Source organism: Polistes dominula, unplaced genomic scaffold (genome assembly GCF_049000335.1).
Source record: "Polistes dominula isolate Pdom_NZ unplaced genomic scaffold, Pdom_raw_medaka contig_19, whole genome shotgun sequence".
Classification (NCBI taxonomy): domain Eukaryota; kingdom Metazoa; phylum Arthropoda; class Insecta; order Hymenoptera; family Vespidae; genus Polistes; species Polistes dominula.
Window position 1 is genome coordinate 2,211,529 of NW_028301058.1, and position 23,957 is coordinate 2,235,485.

Genomic DNA, 23,957 nt, shown 5'->3' on the forward strand with positions numbered 1-23,957 from the left:
ATTGAAAATTTCTACTTCATGTAACATTTGATTTCTGTAAATAATTGAAAAATGTTTATAAATCTATTTATCTATTAAAGTTATTATTGTTAAACATTTTTTGTTATTTTGTAAGAATAAATAAAGACTGGAAGGCTCATAAAACATTTTTTTTGTTTATAAACCAGTCATTTTGACTAGTGTGGTAGAAAATGGTGGTATATCTAGTGTTAATATGTAGTTTTGTTATATAAATTTGTTTTAAACTAATTTAATTAAACTAATATATATATTTACTTGCTGCAAATGAACTTGCAACACTTTCAAAATGAAACAATTGTAAAAATTGTTTTGAAAAATCAAATATATATATGAGAAACATAAAGAAGAACCACTCGAACAATACTTTTATTGTCTTGGCCAATAAATTGGGAACGTTGTCGACGTAAAAACGATAAAAAATGTCGTTACGACGAAAGAGTGTTAGGTCAATTGTGAAATTTCGTGCGATATCTCAAAGAAAGGAAAATCATAAAAATGTTGAAATTTCGTCTATGACCGTTTATCTCTCTTTTTGAGTATATCTGTGTGTGTGTGTATTATATGCATACATATATTTAAATGTCAGATCATGTGTGAGAGAATGTCGCATCGTTGTCGTCATCTTTGTCATTATGTTAGTCGTCATTGACGTTTTGACGTTGCATGTCACACATGTGTAATATCAACGAGTCATGGCATATTCACTTAACTACGAGTATCAAATAACACATCTGTAATTTGTTCTTTTTTTAAAACGAGACCATTGCTTATTGATTAATCAAATATTTCTCATTTCAATCGAATTAACTATGAAAGAAAAACAAAATGAAATAGACCAATATGATTGATAAAAGGTTTGAGAAAAATTGTGACAGTAAATGTAAGGTTTATGTATGATTTATATATATATATATATATATATCTATGTGTGTGTGTATGTCTGTGAGAGAAAGAGAGGTGAATGGGAAATATTAGAAATAGAAAAGATAGAAATTGTAATATCCTTCAAAAGGGTCGTATCATCCTAATCGATCGATCGTATGACCGAGCACCGGTTTAATCGACGTAACCCAAAATGGGTTAAGACGGTCTTATTCGTTCGGCGCGAATGGAGATCTCTTAATCGTCGCATAAAAGCAAAATGATTTATTTTCTTATCTTATACTTGTAGATTTTCCTAATTTACGTTTACATATATTTAAATGAAACCAAGATATAAATATGTGTATATATATATATATATAGTTTAACTAAACTATATATTTTTTATTAATTAAACTATATATATATAGTTTATAATCTATATTATACCTATACTACATATAACCCAGCATGATGATTATTTAATTATTATATATATTTATTTATTTAATATAAATTATTTAATTTCTATTAAATATTTTATTATTTTTATTTATATTAACATTTAATTAAATTATTCAATTTATATAATAATAATAATAGTAATATATATATATATATATATATATATATCATAAATTATATAAAAATAATAATAATAATTAAAATAATAATTAATATTATATAAATAATATATAAATTAATAATAAAATAATAATATAAATTATTTAATTTATATAATAATAATATGATATATACATATATAAAATAAATTATATAAAAATAATAATATAATAAATATAATAATAATAATAATAATAATAATAATAATAATAATAATAATAATAATAATAATAATATTAAATATAATTTAATTGAACGAATATAAAAATTATTTAGATATTTTATATCAAATTACAATATGACCAACAAAATTGGAGATCTTTTATTATATTAAAACAAATACAATACAAATATTTAATTATTATTTTACATTTATTAATTTCAATAATAAATGTCTAAAGTTTAATCAATTTTGTTCATTACAATAATTATATGAGTTACAAGTGTTTTTGTTCATTAGAATCTCATACGAAATGAACCTTCTCTCAGATACCTTCTATGACATCAGAAATATCGTTCATATCACAAGTTTGTTATTAATGGAATGCTTCTAGTTTCTTTAGCATAATGAATTTACATATATGTATATATATATATAGATAAAGATATCGTAGAGTAAAAGTCATAGGATGATTCATTGAATTATCGTCCTTGAAAATTTCCTTTCTTTCTTTTTTCTATCTATCAAAATAATTTTCTCTTTTTTGTCGTCGCATCATGTTATCATCGAAAATTTCATTTTGATTTTTCTCTTTTTATGACAAAAACTTTTTTTCTCAAAAGTTTGGCCTTTTTCTTTTTTCCCCCCTTTCAACTTTGTCGTTTCCTTTCGTTTTCGAAATTCTTTCTTCAAGATTTTGATTTCTTTTTTTATTTTTTTAAATGTTATTTTATTAATTATTTTCTCTCCATTAGATGAAAAAAAAAAATCAAGGAAGAAAGTTGTTCCTCATCTTTCTTTTTTTTTTTTTTTCATATTTTCAAAATTGGTGAGGATGAAATTTATGGAAAGGTCTTCTGTTAACATATTACACACAAATCTTTTTTTTTTGTTTCTTCTTCTTCACTTCGTTTCACGAGGTCCATTTTTTTGTCCTCTTTTTCTTTTTTTTCTTCTTAACTTAGAAATCGCTAGAAAAATCTCGAAAAAAATGTGCTCTCCCTTTACTTTCTTTCTTCGACCTTAGAATAAATATGAAGATATAACAAGGTTTCTTCCCCAAAGACAAATTATACCTTTATCATGCCCTTTCTCTCTCTCCCTTCAATTCCCTTTTTTTTTCTATCTCTCTTTCTCTTTTTTTTTTTTTTTTGTTTTCATATGTTTCAAAAGTTTGACAAATTTTTAGTGTATTTTTGTCTCGTTATTTTTCATTTTTATTCGAAAGAACACATTTTTTTTTTTGCTCAACGGAATGCAACGGAAGCTGTCCCCCCAAATTTTCAGCTTAGCAATGTACATGGCGCGTCCCTCTTATAGGGTCCCTGCTTGAGATCCTAATACTTTGGTGATTCAATTTTTTCTTTACACATACGTTTGAAAACACGTTTGAAATACACGTTTATGTGATAAATGAGTATTATCAGAAAAAAATAAAATAAAAAAAAAAACCAACGAGGGATGGATTTTAGCAATGTGTATGGCGCGTCCCTCTTATAGGGTCCCTGCTTGAGATCCTAATACTTTGGTGATTCAATTTTTTTTTACATACGTTTGAAAACACGTTTGAAATACACGTTTATGTGATAAATGAGTATTATCAGAAAAAAATAAAATAAAAATTAAACCAACGAGGGATTGATTTTTATTTAGACAAAAAGAAAAAACCCAACGATGATTATTCGATACGAAGGATTAATTGAAATTTATATCAATGTTTATTAATGAAATCAAAACGGAATATTTGTATACTCTCAAATATAAATCTCATTGAAAAATACATTTATATATATATATATATATATATATATATGTATAATATTACGATATTAAATTATCCGTACATTTACCAGACTGATTATATTTATCATTCGTATAATTGTTTTCTTTTCATTTATTTAAAACAGCATAAGTGCATAATACGTACGTTAAAAAAATAAAAATGTACACTTTCGTAAAATATCGTAAAACATTTGTCTTCTATGCATGGTTGTGGATAAAAAAAACAAAGAAAAAGAAAAAGAAAAAGGTTATCGAAAGTTAAGAGAAACTTCTGATTTACAGTTGAAAAGTTTATGAAGAAATATATAACGACGATATTCTTCTTGTCTTTCTTGTTGTCGTTTTCCTGAAATATATCTGTGACTGCATTGGTGTACAAGGAGATTTGAAAGAAAAGAAAATGCACTGACACGAAAATATACAGTTTTTTATTTTTTTATTTTTTATTTTCTTCTCTTTTTGGATATAGTTTGCACACCGTGGTAGTTCTTTACGTTTTTCTATCAAAAAGAGAGTCCTTTTTTTTTCTCTCAACGATATCATTATTTCCTTTTTCAAAATATTAAAGTACCAGCACAGGTGTACAGAAGGCCAGGTGGTGGTATATATTTATTATAAAGTGCATTACACTTAAAGCTCGGGGCCACACACCATTTAAAGTCTCGCATTTATATTTATTTTTATATTTATATTTAAAATATTAAAATAAAAAAAAAATAAAAAGAAGAAAAAAGAGAAAACATGGCTTAATTCTTTTTTATTTTTTATTTTTTATTTTTTATTTTTTTTTCTACTCAAACTAAATTCAAAACGGAGTTGTTAATTTATTTATTTAAAATTTTATATTTATATTTATATTTATATTTATATTTATATTTATATTTATATTTATAATATTAAAATAAAAAAAAAAAAAATAAAAAGAAGAAAAAAGAGAAAACATGGCTTAATTCTTTTTTATTTTTTATTTTTTATTTTTTATTTTTTTCTACTCAAACTAAATTCAAAACGGAGTTGTTAATTTATTTATTTAAAATTTTATTTTATATTTATATTTATATTTATATTTATATTTATATTTATATTTATATTTATATTTATATTTATAATATTAAAATAAAAAAAAAAAAAATAAAAAGAAGAAAAGAGAGAAAACATGGCTTAATTCTTTTTTATTTTTTTCTATTCAAACTAAATTCAAAACGGAGTTGTTAATTTATTTATTTAAAATTTTATAATTCTTAATTCATTTTTTTTCAAATATTCATATAATATTCATTGTTTTCTTTCTTATTTTTATAATTTATTTTATTAATATTCATTTATTCATTTATACAAATATTTTGTCGTAAAAGATATTCGAATAATGTTACAGTATTATTATTGTTATTGTTATTATGATTATTATTATTATTATTATTAGTACTATTTTCATTGAATATTAATTGAATAAAATAAAATAATAAAATGAAATATATAAATGCAATTCTCATTGACCCTATTTTGAAATTCTTCTTAATTCCTTTTATTTCGTTGAATCCTTTGAGATTCAAATTGACGAGGAGGAAGAAAAATGCTTTGCAAAGCTTTTTTCTTTTCTATCCGAAAATTTGTAAGACGATCATCTGGAGAAACGTTAAACCAAAAGCAGGATTTTGTATGACGTATAAAACATGCTATGTCTAAAAAAAAAGAAAAAGAAAAAGGAAAAGGAAAAGTTAAACGAGGGTTTTCTTATTTAAAAAAAAAAAAAAAAAAAAAAAGGACACAAAGTTTACTACGTTAGCAACCCTATGCATAAAAAAAAATCGCAAATTAAATTAAACTAGGACAAAAAAATATATCTTTAATTTGCAAACGAACATTTTATTAAAACTTAATAAATAAAACAAATAAATTAGAAAAATCAATCTTATGCTATGTCTAAAAAGAAAAAAGAGAAGAAAAAGTTAAACGAGGGTAACAAACAAAAAAAGTTGTTTTGAGGGTTTTCTTCTTAAAAAAAAAAAATAAAATAAAATAAAAAATAAATAACACAAAGTTTACTACGTTATATCAACCCTATGCATAAAAAAAATCGCAAATTAAATTAAACTAGGACAAAAAAATATATCTTTAATTTGCAAGCGAACATTTTATTAAAACTTAATAAAATAAAATAAAAATAAAATGGAAAAATCAATCTTATTAGAAAAAAAAAAATATATATATATATATATATATATATATATCTTCAAGTTGCAAACGAACATTTTACTACAACTTAATAAATAAATAAAAAATAAAATGTAAGAATCAATCTTATTAGATTTATGTATTTACTAAAAACAAAATTAAAAACAAAAAAAAAACATGAAAGAAGGTTCAATCGCGTACGTGACAAAAAAGATAAAAGGGAAAAAAAATGTTAAAAAATTTCGTGACCAGAAAAAACGATCCTCTTCCTCTACCGAGATTTTTTTTTTTATGCTATGCATCGTTATGCAAAAAAAAAAAAAAGAAAAAAAGAAAAAAAAACAAAATTTAATTATGCCTGGAAACGTAGCTTGCTTTTATATTCTACATAGCATACATATATAATATACATATATACATACAAATATACATACAAATACGATCATATTTTGCACATAAGTAAGTATGTATCTTAAAAATAATAATCTCATATATTATAATAAATAAAAATATAAATATTATATATAAAAATATTAAATAATAATCTCATATATTATAATAAATAAAAATATAAATATATAAAAATATAAAATAAAAATATATGAAAATATAAATATATAAAAATATAAAATAAAAATATATGAAAATATAAATATATAAAAATATAAAATAAAAATATATAATAAATAAAAATATAAATATATAAAAATATAAAATAATAATCTCATATATTATAATAAATAAAAATATAAATATATAAAAATATAAAATAAAAATATATAATAAATAAAAATATAAATATATAAAAATATAAAATATAAATAAATAAAAATATAAATATATAAAAATATAAAATAAAAATATATGAAAATATAAATATATAAAAATATAATATAAAAATAAATCAATAATACTCTCTGTTACTTTCTCTTCTATCTCGAATGACAATTTTCATTAAAATTTTCTAATTAAAACGAAGTAAAGAAAAAAAAAACAACAACTCAAATTAATACATTCAACAAAAATTAAACGTAACTGATTAAACGTACTTGCAAAAAAACGCATACACACACACACAAGTATAATTAATTAATTAAATATTAAAAACAATTATCGTATTCTAAACGTAAGTTTATGCACAATCATATTTTATTATTGTAATTATAAAATAAAACAAAAAAAAAATGTTATAATTGTATTTATAATTGTAATATAAATGTGTACCACACACACGAGAAAAATGATAAATGATGATGACAACGTTTGCTTCATCAACTCGTTTTACTCATTTCTCTCGATTTTTGTTCTACTTGTTTTTTTTTTTCTTTTTTATGCTGATAAGGCGAGTAGGATAACTGAAATATGATAATAATTAATAAAATACTGGCTGTTGCTATTAATGCTGATGCTGATGGTGGTGTTGGTTTGGTTATTGCTACTGTTTTGCTGCTTAAAAATATTTCTACGTAGTAATTCAATACACTTTTTTTATAAATAGACATATTATAATAATAATAATAATAATAATAATAATAATAAAAAAAAAATAAATTCAATGATATTGCAATATTTTCAAGCATACGTTAATAGAATTTTCAAACGTTTATGAGCTTTAAATGTATGATAATCTTAATAATATTTTTTTTTATTATTTATTAAAAAAAAAAAAAAAAAAATCGTAGAAAAATTCTACATAGTCGCATCCGGAAGTTACTTATGATTCGCCCTAATACATTGCAACTTGTTAAATAATATTTTTAATATCATTATTAATAAAAATGAATATAATAGAATAAATATAATATATTTATATTAAATATTTATATTTTAAATATTTATATTTTATTATTATTATTATTATTATTATTATTATTATTATTATTATTATTATTATTATTATTACTATAATACAGTTTGTAAATTTTTTAATCAATTAACTAATTGCTCAAATAACTACAATTAATTTTAATCTGTACAATGTTATTATACGACACATATAATATTATTGATAATAATAATAATAATAATAAAATGAACATAAAAATAGAAATTATTTACGAAGGATAATCCGAACGGAAAAATTTTAATTATCATTTCTCGATCCCTCCCTCCCCACCTCTTCTAACTGAGAAAATTCTCAGTGAGTAAGCAATCTTTCGAAAGATAATTAAAAGCAAACGAAAGAGAAAGAAAGTAGCAAACAAAAAAAAAAAGATGGCGAACATTGGGTACTTTCTCGTAAGATCCGCAGTTCAACCAACCCCCGTACATTTCAGTCCTGCGTATCGATCGTATGCGTGGAAAGGAACATCCCTTTGTTTCGGTGATGTCCAAATACATAAATACATATACATATGTGTATGCATGCATATATGATACCTATATACAACCATACTCACACACACACACATATCCACACATCCACACATCCACACAGAAAATCCACATATCCACACATCGAACAGAAAAGCTTCGATACCTTTTTATTCCTCCTAACATCAAAAGGAATGTTAAAGTTGTATGATGAATTATTGAAGATACACAATGATGAATTTGAGGGTGGGAAAGGGGTAGGGAGGAGAAGATGATTCCATTTAAAAAATTATTATGTTATTCTGATTAATTCTAATGAATGCTAATTATGACTGTAATGTTTTTATTCATCAGTTTATGTTAACATAAATTTTATTATAACAATATAATTTTTTTTATTAATTTATATATATATATATATTTTATTGTTACATAAATTTTTGTATATTAATTTAATTATATTTTATTTTTTATATTAATCTAATTATAAAATATAATTAAGTTAATTATAAATATATATGTAAATTAATATTAAATTATATAATAAATTAGTAATATAATATATTAATATTTTAAATTGTATATAAATTAATTATATATAAATATAATATATAAATAATATATAATATAACATATAAATAAATAATAGTTAAAATGTATATAACAATAAAATTATATATATATATATAAATATAAAAATATATTTATTATTTAATAAAAAGATATATATAATAATAATATTTTATCATTGATTTATAAATAAATTAATTGAACACTTGATATGCGGGCAACGTATTTTTACGTTTTTCACATTCTATCATTGGAGCGCGGTTCACGTAAAAATACGAATTTAATAAATTTTTGATGAATAGTAAATACCGTATAATTACAGCACAGTAAAGTGAAAAATGCACTTAACTACATCTATGATTAATTATGCATTTTTCAATGACATATGTAGTATATAATTAGACAAAGACGCAAAAAATAAGATAGAAGAAATTTTTGATCAAATTCATGCGCGATTAATAAAAAAATGCCCGCTACACGCGTAACTTGACGGTGAAATATACCCGCATGCTAAGTGTTAAAATATAAAATTATTCTCTAAAATTGAAATTATTTGTCTTTCACATATTTTTATTTTTTTTTTCAATACTTAATCCACCTTTTGTCGTGAAACTTCAACCAATTTTTCGATTCAACCTCTAATTATTTAATATTTAATTTAATTATTGAAACTTTCGTTACTATAAATAACATTTAATATATATTTAAATATATAGAAAAAGAAAAAAGAAATCTTTTTTTATATTTAACAAATCTATCCATACAAAAAAAAAAATAAAAAAAAAATAATAAGAACGTTCAAACAACTTGTTTTTCGCGTTCATCTTCAAAGTTTTATTTAGAACGATATAATTACACTACTGAGAAACTTTCAAAGTTTTATTAATCGATTAAAAGAACGTACAACGATGAATAATAAACTTTTAAAAGAGACTTTAAGCATTTCTACAGAAGATAGATAGATTCAACTCAAAACTAAATAAAAAACAATTTAAAAAAAGAATAAAAGTAGGAAGAAGAAAAGAAAGGAGAACATTTAATAAATGAATTATATATATATATATTTTGATTTTAATTTAATTAAACATATCTTTATATAAATAATTCTTCTGTGCACGTTTTTGTCATTGAACTCCTCCTAAACGGCTGGACCGATTTTAATGAAATTTTGTGTGTGTCTTAAGGTGGATTCGATAATGGTTTTGCGTTACAATTCGGTCCAATTTAAATTGTTTATTTAATTAATTTTTTATTTATAAATTGTTATGCAAAAAGTTTATAGGTTGAAGTTAGTCAATATTCGAGTCGATAATCGAAGTTATTCGATTCCAGTTTGTAAATCGTAAAGTTTATAGGTTGAAGTTGGTCGATATTCGACTCTAGTAAAATATAAAACTATCTTTCCCCCCCCCCTCCATTTTTTCATTATCATTAAATAAACATTCATTAATCTTATCAAACGAAATAAACTCATATAAATGAAACGAATGATTATCGATCCCATCTTTAACATCGTATACGCAATTTATAAATTAATTGCAACGTGAAAAGGTGGTAGTCATTGGAATAGGAAGAGTTATTGAAAAAGGTACTTGAAAACATATTGAAAAAAAAAAAAATAAAAATAAAAAACAAGTAAGTGCCGAGCCCTTTTGATGAATCCTCGATTGAAAATAACCCAATGTTGATTAAACGAAATACGAACTCTCGTTAAGGTAATCAAACGTTTCTAAAGATACAGCGAGTAGTGAAAAGAAGTTGGAAAAAAAAAATATAAATAAAAAATCCCTAGTAGAACAAAATATTGAAAGATATTATTGAATACGTGTGTATTTAATATTTGTTTTATTTACAATCATCTAATCATCTTTTTTTTTTATACAATTATTGTTTAATTCTTTTTTTATTCAATTATAGGAAAATGGTTTTTTTTTTCGTATTTCATTGCACAAGTTAAACACTCTGTTGGTTTTTATAATTTGATGTTTTATATTTGTTTGTCTTTTTTTTTTTTTTTTTTTTTTTTACAATTATCTAATGTGCGTTTAGTAATTTTTGTTTTAAAGAAAAAAAAAAAGAAAGTTTAATAAAAAGAAAAAAGAGGACAGGTAAGGTATATCGTAATGCGATTGGTCAAAACTTTTCAACTTGTCCAACGTGTCGTCTATTGTTTCCCTTACTTGAGATCTAAACTTCTAAGTCCTAATCCTTTTTGGCAAGCACGAGAGACTTGCTTTTACGAGTTAAGTCGTCCACATCGTAAAAAAATGTCCATTTACTTTCTTCTTCCTACCTTTTTGTATACTTTTCCTACGTTTTTTTCTTTTTTTCATCTGCTTTCTTGCATTTTTCTTTTCTTTCTGTGTTTCTTCGGTCAATTTTTCTTCAACATTTTCTGACCATGAGTGACCAAAAAAATCTTATAAGAAACTGAAGGATCTCTAGTTTCAAAATATTTCCAACATATACACACAAATCACACACACACACATACATACACGCACACATAGATCTAAATTCTAAACGATTTCACATTTATGTGAAATATTATTATGAATATTATTATATATTATTATGAATCAATTTCTTATTCATACAAAATAGAAAAAGAAATAATAAAGCAAATGAAATTAACGTTCCCAAAAAGTTTGGAATATGGCGCTAATTTATTGGGTTGTCCGAAAAGTTCATGCTGATTTTCGATAGATGGCATTAAAGCTCTTTTGCTAAAAAAAGAAAATATCATGTGGGCAGATCACACGTGTTAGAAGTGAAACCTTCGAAAAACTAAGTTTCGAAAAAACCTCACTACTTTTCGGAAACAACCTCACTACTTTTCGGAAAAAACCTCACTACTTTTCGGAAAAAACCTCACTACTTTTCGGAAAAAACCTCACTACTTTTCGGAAAAAACCTCACTACTTTTCGGAGAAACTAAGGTTACTTTGTTTTAAAATTACTTTGTTTACACTAAAGTGAAGAACTATCATACACTGAAATTTCAGGTTAGATACAGTACTTCCTTGCAAGTGCGTTACCATTCGAAATTTCAAGCACGGAGTACTGCTATTGCCATTTTTGATGAAACAGCGAGATAATCATGACTCTTTGTTAATAAACAAATAATTCGCGATTAATAAAATAATATTGCGATTATAAATTGAGATAAAAACTATCCTATCTTTCAAGTTGGATGAAACTGCACACAGTGTGCAAAATTTTATTCAAATCGGTTCAGTAGTTTAGGAATCCATTGCGCACAAACAACGTGACACGCGTAATTTATATATATATTAAGAAGAAGATTAATGAAATATTTTAAATATTTGTATTTGTATTCATAAATGCCTCCACTCTTACCCTCCCACGTGTAATAATTACACAAGTACAGGTAAAACATTAACATTGGATACTTTGGTGGACGATGGGCTATTTCCTTATCACCCTTTTATCCGTGCAAAGAGATAAGGAAAATAAATTGAACGAGAGATACGATAAGACTCTTTAAAGTCCTTATAGGAGTTCTGTATCGATTCTTCGTGCAAGTCTTCTTTCATTCCTCTTTCTCTCTCTCTCTCTCTCTCTCTCTTACTCTCTTTTTATTTTTTGTTCTCTTTAACTCCCACTATTTCATTCTCCTTTTCATCGTATCCTCTTAGGATTTTTGTTTTGTTTTGTTTTGTTTTGTTTCGTTTCGTTTCGTTTCTTCCTTTTATTTCAGCTTTTAAATTATTCGACTTCGTGAAGTCTTGCAAGTAAAAGAAAGAAAGAAAAAAAAGAAAAAAAAAATTCAATGCAAAAGTATAACGTTAGGTGGGTGGGTTTAGTTTTATGTTACTGATTGTACCAACCCCTCTGAAATCCCCAACCACAATTATTTTCAATCACTTTATAAACAAATTAAATTTTATTCGTTTATATTCTTCGAAGTATCTTTGTTTTTAATATCGATCAAATAATAACGTAATTATTAGTATTTATTTCTAATTAATTGTGCAAAAAGTTTGTGAAAAATTGAGTAAATTTTATTGAAAAAAAAAAATATTAATAAAATAGTTTGCTTTATTTTTGTTGTTTTTTTTTTATTTTTTTTTATTTTTATTTTGAAAAACAAAAACAAAAATGTAATTCAACGTGTATTTGTCGTGTCAAATATTTTCGTCTACACCTGCACTTTCATTTACACCTGTTTCTTTTCTATCTCTTATCTTTCTTATCACATACGACGTATGAGATAAAATGCAATTTCCTAATTTGATTAACACCATTTATTTCTCGAATAATATTTGACTTATATTTATTTTTAGTATTATTAGATTTTTAATATTAATTATTATTATTATTATTATTCTTATTTATTATTATATTTTTTATTTCTCGAATAATACTGTACTTTATTTTTATTTATTTTTAATATTATTCTATTTTTAATATTAATTATTATTATTATTATTTTTATTTATTATTATATTATATATTATATTTATTATTATATTATATTATATTTATTATGTAGTTTCATATGAAACATTTATAGATTTGTTAAAATTGGGGATTTTTCTTTTTAATTACGTACCTTTTTTTTTATTATTTATTTATTATATTTTATATACTTATTTATTTATTATTTATAGTTATTTATGCTTAAAATTTTTTAGTATTATAGTTTTTTAATTTAAATTACTATTATTTGTTTTATTTATTATTAATATTATATTATATATTTTATTTATTATTATATTACATATTGTATTTATTATTATATAGTTTATTTATTATTACATTACACATTTTATTTATTATTATATATTATATATTTTATTTATATTATTATATATTATATATTTTATTTTTTTTGTATTTTGTTGCGACTGGCAGGATTCGAACCCACGATACCGCGGATATGAATCGGAGACTTTAACACCATGCCACAGATCACTGTATTATATATTTTATTTATTATTATATTATATTTATTATGTAGTTTCATATAAAACATATATTAATCTGTTAACCAAGGAATTCCCTTTCTAATTACACAACTTTTTTAAAATTATTTATTTATAATTTATCATTTATTATTATTTATGCTTAAAATAAATTAAAACATCGTGAAATATATATTTTATTTATTTATTTATATATAAACTACAAAGGTTTGTATCTTAACCTTTCAAACAATACATTTAACGTATTTATACGTCCCTCCTGGTTAACGTGTTAATTTAAAAAATATAATATCAATTGTTAGATAATCATTTTTTATTTTATACTTTCAATCAACATTTATAAATTCATACATCAACACATTTTCATAAAAGAAAGTTCAAATGTTACGAAATAAAAGAACAAAAATGGAAAGTAGGAGGATTATCATCGAACCGTTTCGTTCATACCACAAAGCATGGAATTAACTAATCCCTTTCGTAATTACATATCGTGTTGTAATACGTAATAATTTGTTAACGATCGAATAGAAAAAAAAAAAAAACACGAAACAATTTTTTTTCTATTTTTTTTTTTTTTCATAGATTCAACCAGGATGATAAAAATGACGTTGTTATCGACGGATTAAAATTATTGTTATTCCAATTCCGATTTTATCATATTGTAGGGGATGTAGAATTTCAAATCTGTTTTTTTTGTTTTGTTTCAAACGTTGTGTTCACATCCGTGTGTTAGATACATTTTTTTTAAATTATTTATACATTCACAATAAGATTAATATTTTGTTTCCGAAGGTGTACTATTTATCGAAGTGTGCAATATGGTGATAAACATATGGTGGCATACCCAAAACCAATTCATTTAATTTTGGTACACGAAATTCATCATCAAACTTTCATTGTGTACTGATTTCTGTCTCTGAATATCTTTTGAACGCTTAATTTAAACGCCAAAACATAAGACACCATTTTTATAGAGCATTTAATTTCCTACAAAAATTTGTATCGCTCATTTTATAATAGTCATTTATTGTCGAGTTATAAAATTCATAAAAAAAAAAAAAAAAATGAGATTTGTTGTAAAATAATCAAACTTAAATCTTCAATATCATTCAAATGGTGAGATTTACGAGAAAAATATAAGATACCTTTTTTGTAGAGCATTAAATTTCCTACAAAATTTGTCTAGAACATTTTTCTCTACAATCAATAAATAATGAGGTATGAATTTTAATCTATTAGACTGAAAAAAAAAACAAATAATAAAAAACTGCGATGCGGAGGATTTTCTTATTAAAATTAAGAGGTCATATTTGGTGAGAATTTTTTTTTAAGGTGTCTAGCAACCAATTTTTCCGTGTCTCTTGTAAACAAAAAAATAATTGATTTTTTTGATCCACCCTAATATATATGTATAGTTTTTATTTGAAAGTTGGAACCGATTTTTTTCCACCTCATCGAACTGTACGTAACTATTGTACCTATATCTATGTGTACATGTGTGTTCCTTAGAGATTTATACGAATGTAGTTGATAGTTGTGGATAAGATTGTGGTAGTGATGTATACCACGATATATGTATGTAAGTAAAATGTGTTATTGCATCTGTAGATGTATAGAATTCAACGAGATTTCTCGTTTGAAACGAGGTTATTGAAATTGATTGTACCTAGTAGAAGATGGTAGAATTTACCGAACTACTTTGATTATATTCGATTTGTAATTTATGTTGAAAACTATACCAATTCACAGAATGTTCGTAAATGATCTGTTTCTAGTTTTACATGAAAATATTTTACAATGAAAAATCTTATTCATAAAAATAAGAATAATACAAATGTATTTGGTTAAGTTAATATGAACCTCATATAATATAAATAATAATTATATTTAATATATAATAAATTTAAATATAATATTTATTATATTTATTAAATATAATATAAAATTATTATTATAAAAATTTATTTATTATTATTATATTTGATAAATTTACAAAATTTTAATATTATTATTATATTTATTATTTATAATTATTTATTTATTTGTTATATTTTTTTTATTATTTTATTAAATATAAATATAATATTATTTATTAAATATATATTATATAAAATATAAGATATTTATTATATTTATAATATATATTATATAAATTTTGTAATTTAAATAATATATTTTTTTTAATTTTATTTAATATTAATATTACTATTTAATAATTAATATTTAATATTGATTGAAATGTTTTAATTTTAAATAAATAAATATTAAATATAACATTTATATTTTGTATTTAATATTAAATAAAATATAATATTTATTATAATTCTAATTTTTAACATAGATCCAATATAAAAAATAATATTTCACAAATTTCAAATAAAAAGAATCCAACGATCTCGTTAAATTTTCAAACAACTCGTTGCACAATCTCCTCTCATTATTTACAATATTACATTTTTTATTTTATTTTACGTTTTTTCAAAACTATCATTAGAAAACATTCGAAAGAAAAAGAAAAAGAAAAAAAAGAAAAAATGTTCGTTTCGAATACGAGTCGAGTTTGGGACGATAAAAGGGAAGAAGATTTTAAAGGTGAAATTTTCGGGTACGCCAGGTAAGCAGATGTTTCTAGTACGATGGCTTTTAAATCTTCGAAGGAGAAACTTATATATATATATATATACATATAAATTTGGTATGTAAACGTAAGGAATAAAAGGTTTCTTTCTATTCTGCTTTTCAATAGTGCAGTGTTCAAAAAAGAAAACCTCGAGAGGTCTAACTTTTTTTTTCTTTTCTTTGAAAACCTTTTGAAAAAAGCTTGATCTCTCCAGATGTTATATTTTACCTTGTCATTCAATATTAATGTGTATGAATGTGAGTATCTATATATGTGTGCAGATTTTTATTAAAAATGTAATGGTAATTTACAATTCACAAATTTATATTGAAAACATTTTAACACATTAAGCTCCACGCTCATTTTCAAAGAAGTCGTTTCCGTCAGGCCACGCACACCACTTAGATATATCATGTTACACGCTGTCAGTCATCGGTGGCTGACGCGGCCTAAACATATAGAATGTCAGTCACCGATGACTGACGTGGCGCTCAACGTGTTAATCATCTTCTTTTTCTTCTTCTTTAATATATATATATATATATATAAATTACGTGTCACGTTGTTTGTTCGCAATGGACTCCTAAACTACTGAACCGATTTTAATCAAATTTTGCACACTGTGTGCAGTTTCATCTAACTTGAAAGATAGGATAATTTATATCTCAATTTATAATCGCAATATTATTTGTTTATTAACAAAGAGTCATGATTATCTCTGTTAGTTCGATAAGATTCTAACAGATGGCGGTATAAGGTAATTCGTTGACTTAAATACGTGTATATCGGACTGATTGTGAGCCACAGAAACGCGTGTCGGGGCATCCCTAGTGTTATATTATAATCTATGCAACATTTTGTTTGATGTATTTGACGATACGATTATGTTAGACACACACACACACACATACAATACAAATAGATATATGCAAATGTTATGACTCAAGACCGTCATAAGTATGTGACATCACTTAGGGTGTATTTCACATATGGCTTCATATTATTTCTTATCTTATTTTGTACAACGTTATTATATGAAAACAACGTTGAATTCATCATAGAAGAAAAAAAAAATTATCAAACCATAAAACATATTTACGTACGTTGCACATAATTGTATCACTTATGTTTATTTGTTAGAAATAATTTGAACAATGTTTGATGGTCTTAGGCAAGCCATGTATAATTGAAGTTTGACATTGCAATGTGTTAAAATAATTCAATTAACTTTTGAAAGGCTTAAATGAAAATTAGGTCATCGATAGAATTAAACACGTAGAAATTATTATAGGAACATGGAAATTAATTGATCCTTAAAATAGGACACCTTCGATTGGAATAACAGTGTGCATAGGGAATGTATTAGTACACAACAATATTTACTATTCCAATGGATGTTGCATTGCGATTAGATACGCGTTTGTAGGACACACAAAAGCAGAATCTCTGACGTATTGAGAACATATACCTTCTCATTAGTGATAATTTTCAACTTAACAATCTGGTATATATATATTTCTATATATGTTACGATTTATTTTCTTTTTTGTAAAGTGTTAACACTAAAAATATTTTAGATACTTACGTATTAGCACCACCGCAGCAAAAATTCTGCTAATGCGCCAATAAAGTGGAATCTTGTTGTTCGTACACAACAATCTTGTTGTTTGCATATAGCAACTGTCAGGGTTTCGTCAGGGTTTCGTCAGGGTTTCGTCAGGGTTTCGTCAGGGTTGCGTCAGGGTTTCGTCAGGGTTTCGTCATTTTTTAGTGCTACAAAAATGCGTATTTAGGATTTGCCAAAAACAGAACAAGATGCGAGACATCATTTGGAATTTTATTTATCAGAAAGAAATCGGATTGATTACTTTTTATAAATAAAATGTTTTGAATTTGGAAAAGGTTTTTTGATTTTAAATAAAGTTTTTTATTCTATGATTTGTCGCAACAATTTAAGATGTAGATTGGCGCATTAGCGGAATTTTGCTGCGGCGATGAAGTACCATACTTTATTTTATAGAAATTATTTTTTATAATATTGTTATTGTTATTATTTTTAGAATTTATATAAATGTAATTATATTTGTGTGTAATTATATTATTTTCTATAATACTGGTATTATTATTAGTATTATTATTATTTTTAGAATTCATTTCCAAATTTATTTCCAAATTTATTTCACAATTTATTTCTATTTATACTCGTGTGTAATTTGGTTATCTATGACGTTAAAAACAATAAAAATGTTTACACTAAAAAGTAATAATATTCTATGTTATAAAAATTATAATTTTCTATAAATATTATTATTATTCTTAGAATTATATTTAATTTTATTAATTTATTATAATATAATTTATATTATAAATTTATAATTTAATATAATAGAATTATTTATAGTAATATAATTATTCGTTTGTAATTCGGTTATCTATGACGGTAAAAACAAAAAATATAATCTACTGTATAATAATATAAAAATAGTGTTAACACTAACTAAAATTTAACTAAGTTAACTAAAATTATTTTAAAATTATTTTTACTATGAAATAAATTTTTAATTAATAATTAAATATTAATACACACACACTTTATTCCATGTCTACCCTCGCGGGTTAAATATTAATATTAAATATGAATATGTTTCAATTATTATTATTATTTTCTATAACATTGTTATTATTTTTAGAATTTATTTTAATATTTAATTATTATTCGTGTATAACTGCTATCTATTACTTATGAAAAAAAAAAAAATAATAATCAATTGTATAATAGTAATAATATAAAAAATTGAATAAAGTATTAATTAATATATTTCAAAGTAGAGTACCTTTTGTCTCTGACTTGTTAGGATTATCGATAATTAGTCAGCCTTGATATTAAATTTCTCTGACAAATAGTAACGACCACTAAGGTAGAATATCAAGTACGTGTTTCCTATATACATAGAAACACCACCACCAGTCTACTACAAGCTTGCTACAACGTTCAATAATTTCTGATCGGATATATAACGTCTCTCCGTTGTTAAGTTTCCTTCTTAATGGAAATTTACGCTAGTATGAGATCCTTTCTCTCTCTCTCTCTCTCTCTCTCTCTCTCTGTCTCTCTGTCTCTTTCTTTCTCTCATACGTTCAATAATGTTCACGTGAACATTTATTGTAACTTATCTTTTTTTCCTTTCATCTTCTTTCATCTAATATTACATGTGTCTTACATATGTAGATTACATCATAGAGGTAGAGGTATGTTCTTCGTATTTAATCTCATATATACGATTGGATTAATCTTTATCATTGAATCCTTTGATTTGTGATTATTTAAATTAAGATAAATTATATATGGTTACTATCTATGTAACTAGATACTTCATATGTATACATATATTCCTATTAATTTAAAATATATATAAAAAAACATGTATCTTAATTTACAGAAGGGGTGATGTTAATCAATTAAGGTGGTGTACTATATTATATGCTCATAATTATGAAAGTGTTCTATATTAACACTATGATGTCCGGTGGCTCCACCTTGGTACCATGCAAAAACTATCGTGTAAGTGTCGGTGGCTCCACGTTGGTACCATTCGGAAATTATTGCGATAATTTAATAAATTTTTAAATAAATATCAATAAATAAATTTATATATAAATATAAATATTATATATATATATATATATTTTCTTCTTCTTAATATATATATAAATTACGTGTCACGTTGTTTGTCCGCAATGGACTCCTAAACTACTGAACCGATTTTAATCAAATTTTGCACACTGTGTGCAGTTTCATCCAACTTGAAAGATAGGATAGTTTATATCTCAATTTATTATCGCAATATTATTTTATTGTAAAAATAATATATAATAATATAAATACCGGCGTATCATAGTGTTAATATAGTATATAACATAATATATTATATTATATTATAATTATGAAAGTGTTATATATTAATATATAACACTGTTATAATTATTGTAAGTCAAAATTTAAACAAAAAATTAGTTTATCAGTTATTTCACACAGCACGTTATTTGAAACTAAATAAATTCAATGTAATTTACATAATATTATATAGAATTCATTTAATATTCAAATGTAATTATTTAAATATCTCGAAACCAGTGAAATATGGTTTACATAGATCATTTTCTTCATAATTATGGGTATATATTTTATTTCATTTACTAAATGAATAATTTACATGCATTTTATGAGTTTCATTTTTATCTCATTTGGTTTAGAAATGAACAAGATACGCATCATTTGAACGAATAGATTTGAGATTGTTTAGATATTTTTGTTAAATATTATTTGAAATAAATAATCATGATTTATATATATATATATATATTTATAGTAATTTATTAAATATTAATTATATTCTTTTTACAGAATTAGAACTTGGTACACAATGCGTCGTCGAAATGACCGAACAACAAACCATCTTGCAGCATCCAACCACGATGGACAAAATCGATCGGTAAGTTTTAATTTTGATTTGATTTGTTTTTCTTTTTGTTTTTTTTTTTTTTTTTTTTATAATATAAATAACCAAATTTGAACATTTTTCGAGAACATACGTTGAAGTACATATCATATTTTACTGATAAGTGCTGATGACTCAGCAAGTATTTCAATGTTCGTTTACAAACTTTTAACGATATCTTTGTTAACGAAGAATTTTTGGTGATAATGATAATAAAAAGCCATTTTTCTTTTTTTTTTACGTAAAGAACTTTACTTTATTTTAAAAATATATATTTGAAAGGAAATTTCGTAACGAGAGAGTAGTTGTCTTTTCTATTTTATTTTCTCTAGAATTACACATTGTTTGTTAGCCAATATTTTTCGTGAAACCATAAACGGTAAATTGATATGGGAGTAAGAAGTTTATAGATTAAATGATATCGATGGGAGTGTCGAAGAGAGAGAGAGAGAGAAAGAGAGAGAGAGAAAAAAAAATAAAATACCAGTTGTGTTAATTAAACAAAAAAGACAAAACAAACAGTAGTCTAATCAAAGATAAGAAGAGACATTTTAGGGAAAAATGTTTGATTAGTATGAAAGTTATTATATAAAAGTATACACATTCTACGTCACACATTTCATTGGTTGATCGTTTGAAGCACGGTGGGATTAAAAATGTCCCACCTTTTTGATACACCGTAATGCACGATATGGGACATTTTTATTAGTCCCATCACGAAATATTATTGTTAAAGCTACACATGCTCATAAGTTTATATTTCGTCTTATTTACGTTAAACACAATTGGTTATTAACTCTTTTTTTTTTTTTTTTAATGTTTTTACATTATTACATTATGTAATATCTTTATTAATAAAAAATATACCAATTTTGTTTCATTTAAAACGTAATCAAATTTCTGTATGCAACACAGAGCTATTTTATTATCTGCAATTCTGTGCCGCAAAGAATTTGTTTGCACTAAGCCGATCGTTCGGGTAGATTTACCGATTTCCAAGCTAGTCGGTGATCGACCAATCGGATAGATCTACCATTTTCATCTGAGGAATGCTTCTTTCTCTATAGAGCTTCTTATTTATATAGGGTACAACATATAATAAATTGTACTAATTTTTGAAATCATTTATTGCTCATTATTACGGCTCTTATTTTTTTTTCGGGATTTTCGATGGTGTCTCTTTGCCAGCCATAAAATTATTTTCAACAATATTCTAATATATTACTACCTTTTTGTTTCATATTTGTGTTACATTATTTATCCGTCATCTTTACTGTTCTTCATTTTCTTACTCTATTATTTATACTTTTTGAATATATATAACCATTAAAAAAAATAATTATTATAAACTTTTAATTTCAAATTTTGTATAAGCAATATGTGAAATCGTTGAACGAAATTGTTACTGTAATAAGATATAATTGTACACGTAAAAAATTTGCGGACGTTTTTGATTTCAAATAGCGAATTTTAGTCTGTCCGCGTCCTACTTCAGAAAAATGCGCTGTGGAAAGCGCAGTTTGGTTTTTCCGAGCGCGGTGGAAATTGTAGACGACTCTGTATGGCTTTCGGTTGGCTAAGTGTTAAGGGGACACGTCAACAAAAAAATCGATTTCTTGTTTTTTTCTTTCGATTTTCTGATAGAATATTATTTCAAAAATATTTCTTCAAATTTTGGTTAAGATCCGCGCATTATTTACGAAATTGTAGTAGTTTAAATGGAGCGCGTCGTAGCACTCCAAGAAAATTACCAAAACTTGAAACGTTAATTTCTCCTATTCGCGTTTTTAAAACGGTTGCCCTTGCTGCGTCCAAACCATTTATCCGATCCTTACCAAATTTTGTACAGTAATACTAGATACACGTATCTAAGGAATGAACGAAAGGATTTTTCGAAAAAAATGCCAATTTTTGGTTTTTTTTTTCTCTTCAAAAACTCGACGATTTTTCTGCAAAAATGTCAATTTTTTCGCAACAAGTCGACCATTTTGAGAAAAATTAAAACATCACAATTTCCTTTCGTTCATTCCCTGCGCCAACATCTTTACTAAAGGATAACACTCAGTTTTTTTGTTTATGATGAACCAATTTTTGCCAGTGAGGGCAACTGAAAATCACCTTTATTTTTTTGGACTCTTAGAAAAGTGGCCACAGACAACACAATTTACAATATTTTTACACACAAAAAATTGTGAATATAGTCCAGACATATAACTTACATATACCAAAAATTTGTATTGATATTAATAAAACTGGCTGCAAAAAAAAAATTCACAATAAAAAACCGCTTTTTTTTTTTACACTCGAAGGTGACGTGTCCCCTTAAAAAGCTTGTCGATCTCTTTCTTATACACGTGTTAGTGTGTGTGTGTGTGTGTGTGTGTGTGTGTGTGTATGTGTGTGTATATTCTTAAACATTACATTAATTAAAACAAGATTATTATTTTTGTGATCGAACACTTTAATTTAATATTGAAAAACATTTTCATGACGAACCTTTGTATTTTTTAAATGGAACTTGTCAAACCGGGACGTATGTTTCATTTTACGATACGAATTTTGAGTGACGTTGTTATTAAAAATCAATAAAGTAAAAAAATTGAATAAAAGAGAGAGAGAGAGAGAGAGAGAGAGAGAGAGACACACATACACACACAAATTGTTATTTTCTGTACGTGAAAGTAAAAGAGAGAAAATAAAAAGTGCAACGAACACTTGCATCCTTTTTTTTTTCTTCTTTTCTCGTCATACTTTCGATGCAGTTTTTCTTTTTTTTTTTATTTTTTTTTTTTTTTATTTTAAATAAAAATAACTCTTCAGATAGAGCGTTAAACCTTTTGACCCGATTTAAAAGGAAACTATCTTTATAATTGGTCGATTATTTTCGTTGAAGGAAATTAATGTCGGTTTTTAAAGTGAGCCTAAACAATTAGAAATGAAATGAATTAAAATATTGGGTTGTTTGGAAAGTAATTTCATTTTTTTTTTTTTTTGATACAATAAAAGGTATTAGTTGATGGAAACTGGTAAATAACAACAAGTGAGATCGATGATTGGTTAAATTTATGAAATTCAACTATTTATGACCACTTGAAAGACCTAGGTTTAATCTCGAAACGAAAATTGTGTCCTCATTTTTATATAAAAGAAAAATGTGAAATTATTTTTTGAACAACCTAATATTTTATTTTTTATAAATCAGTGATTTTAAAATTAGAGTCTTTTGATAAAATGAAAGCTTTTTAAAGGAGTTTTACTATGAAAATTGTTGTTCAGATGTAATATTATATTGTATTAGTTATCTTGTATTGAGCAAGATTTCATAAAAAAGTGATCAATCAAATATTTGTACACTCGTAAAAGGGTTCAGTGAACTGAAAATG

At 24.1% G+C, this 23,957-nt stretch overlaps 1 protein-coding gene across 8 annotated transcripts in view; it reads left to right on the plus strand.

Moving 5' to 3' along the window:
- LOC107065834 (Kinesin heavy chain 73) overlaps window positions 1–23,957 on the plus strand; it is a 136,767-nt gene that overhangs the window by 4,158 nt on the left and 108,652 nt on the right. For all 8 annotated transcript variants that reach the window (XM_015319870.2, XM_015319876.2, XM_015319873.2 and 5 more), the window contains exon 2: window positions 20,481–20,568. In XM_015319870.2, coding sequence (XP_015175356.1) covers window positions 20,481–20,568 — 88 coding nt within the window. The remainder of the gene's footprint in view (window positions 1–20,480; window positions 20,569–23,957) is intronic.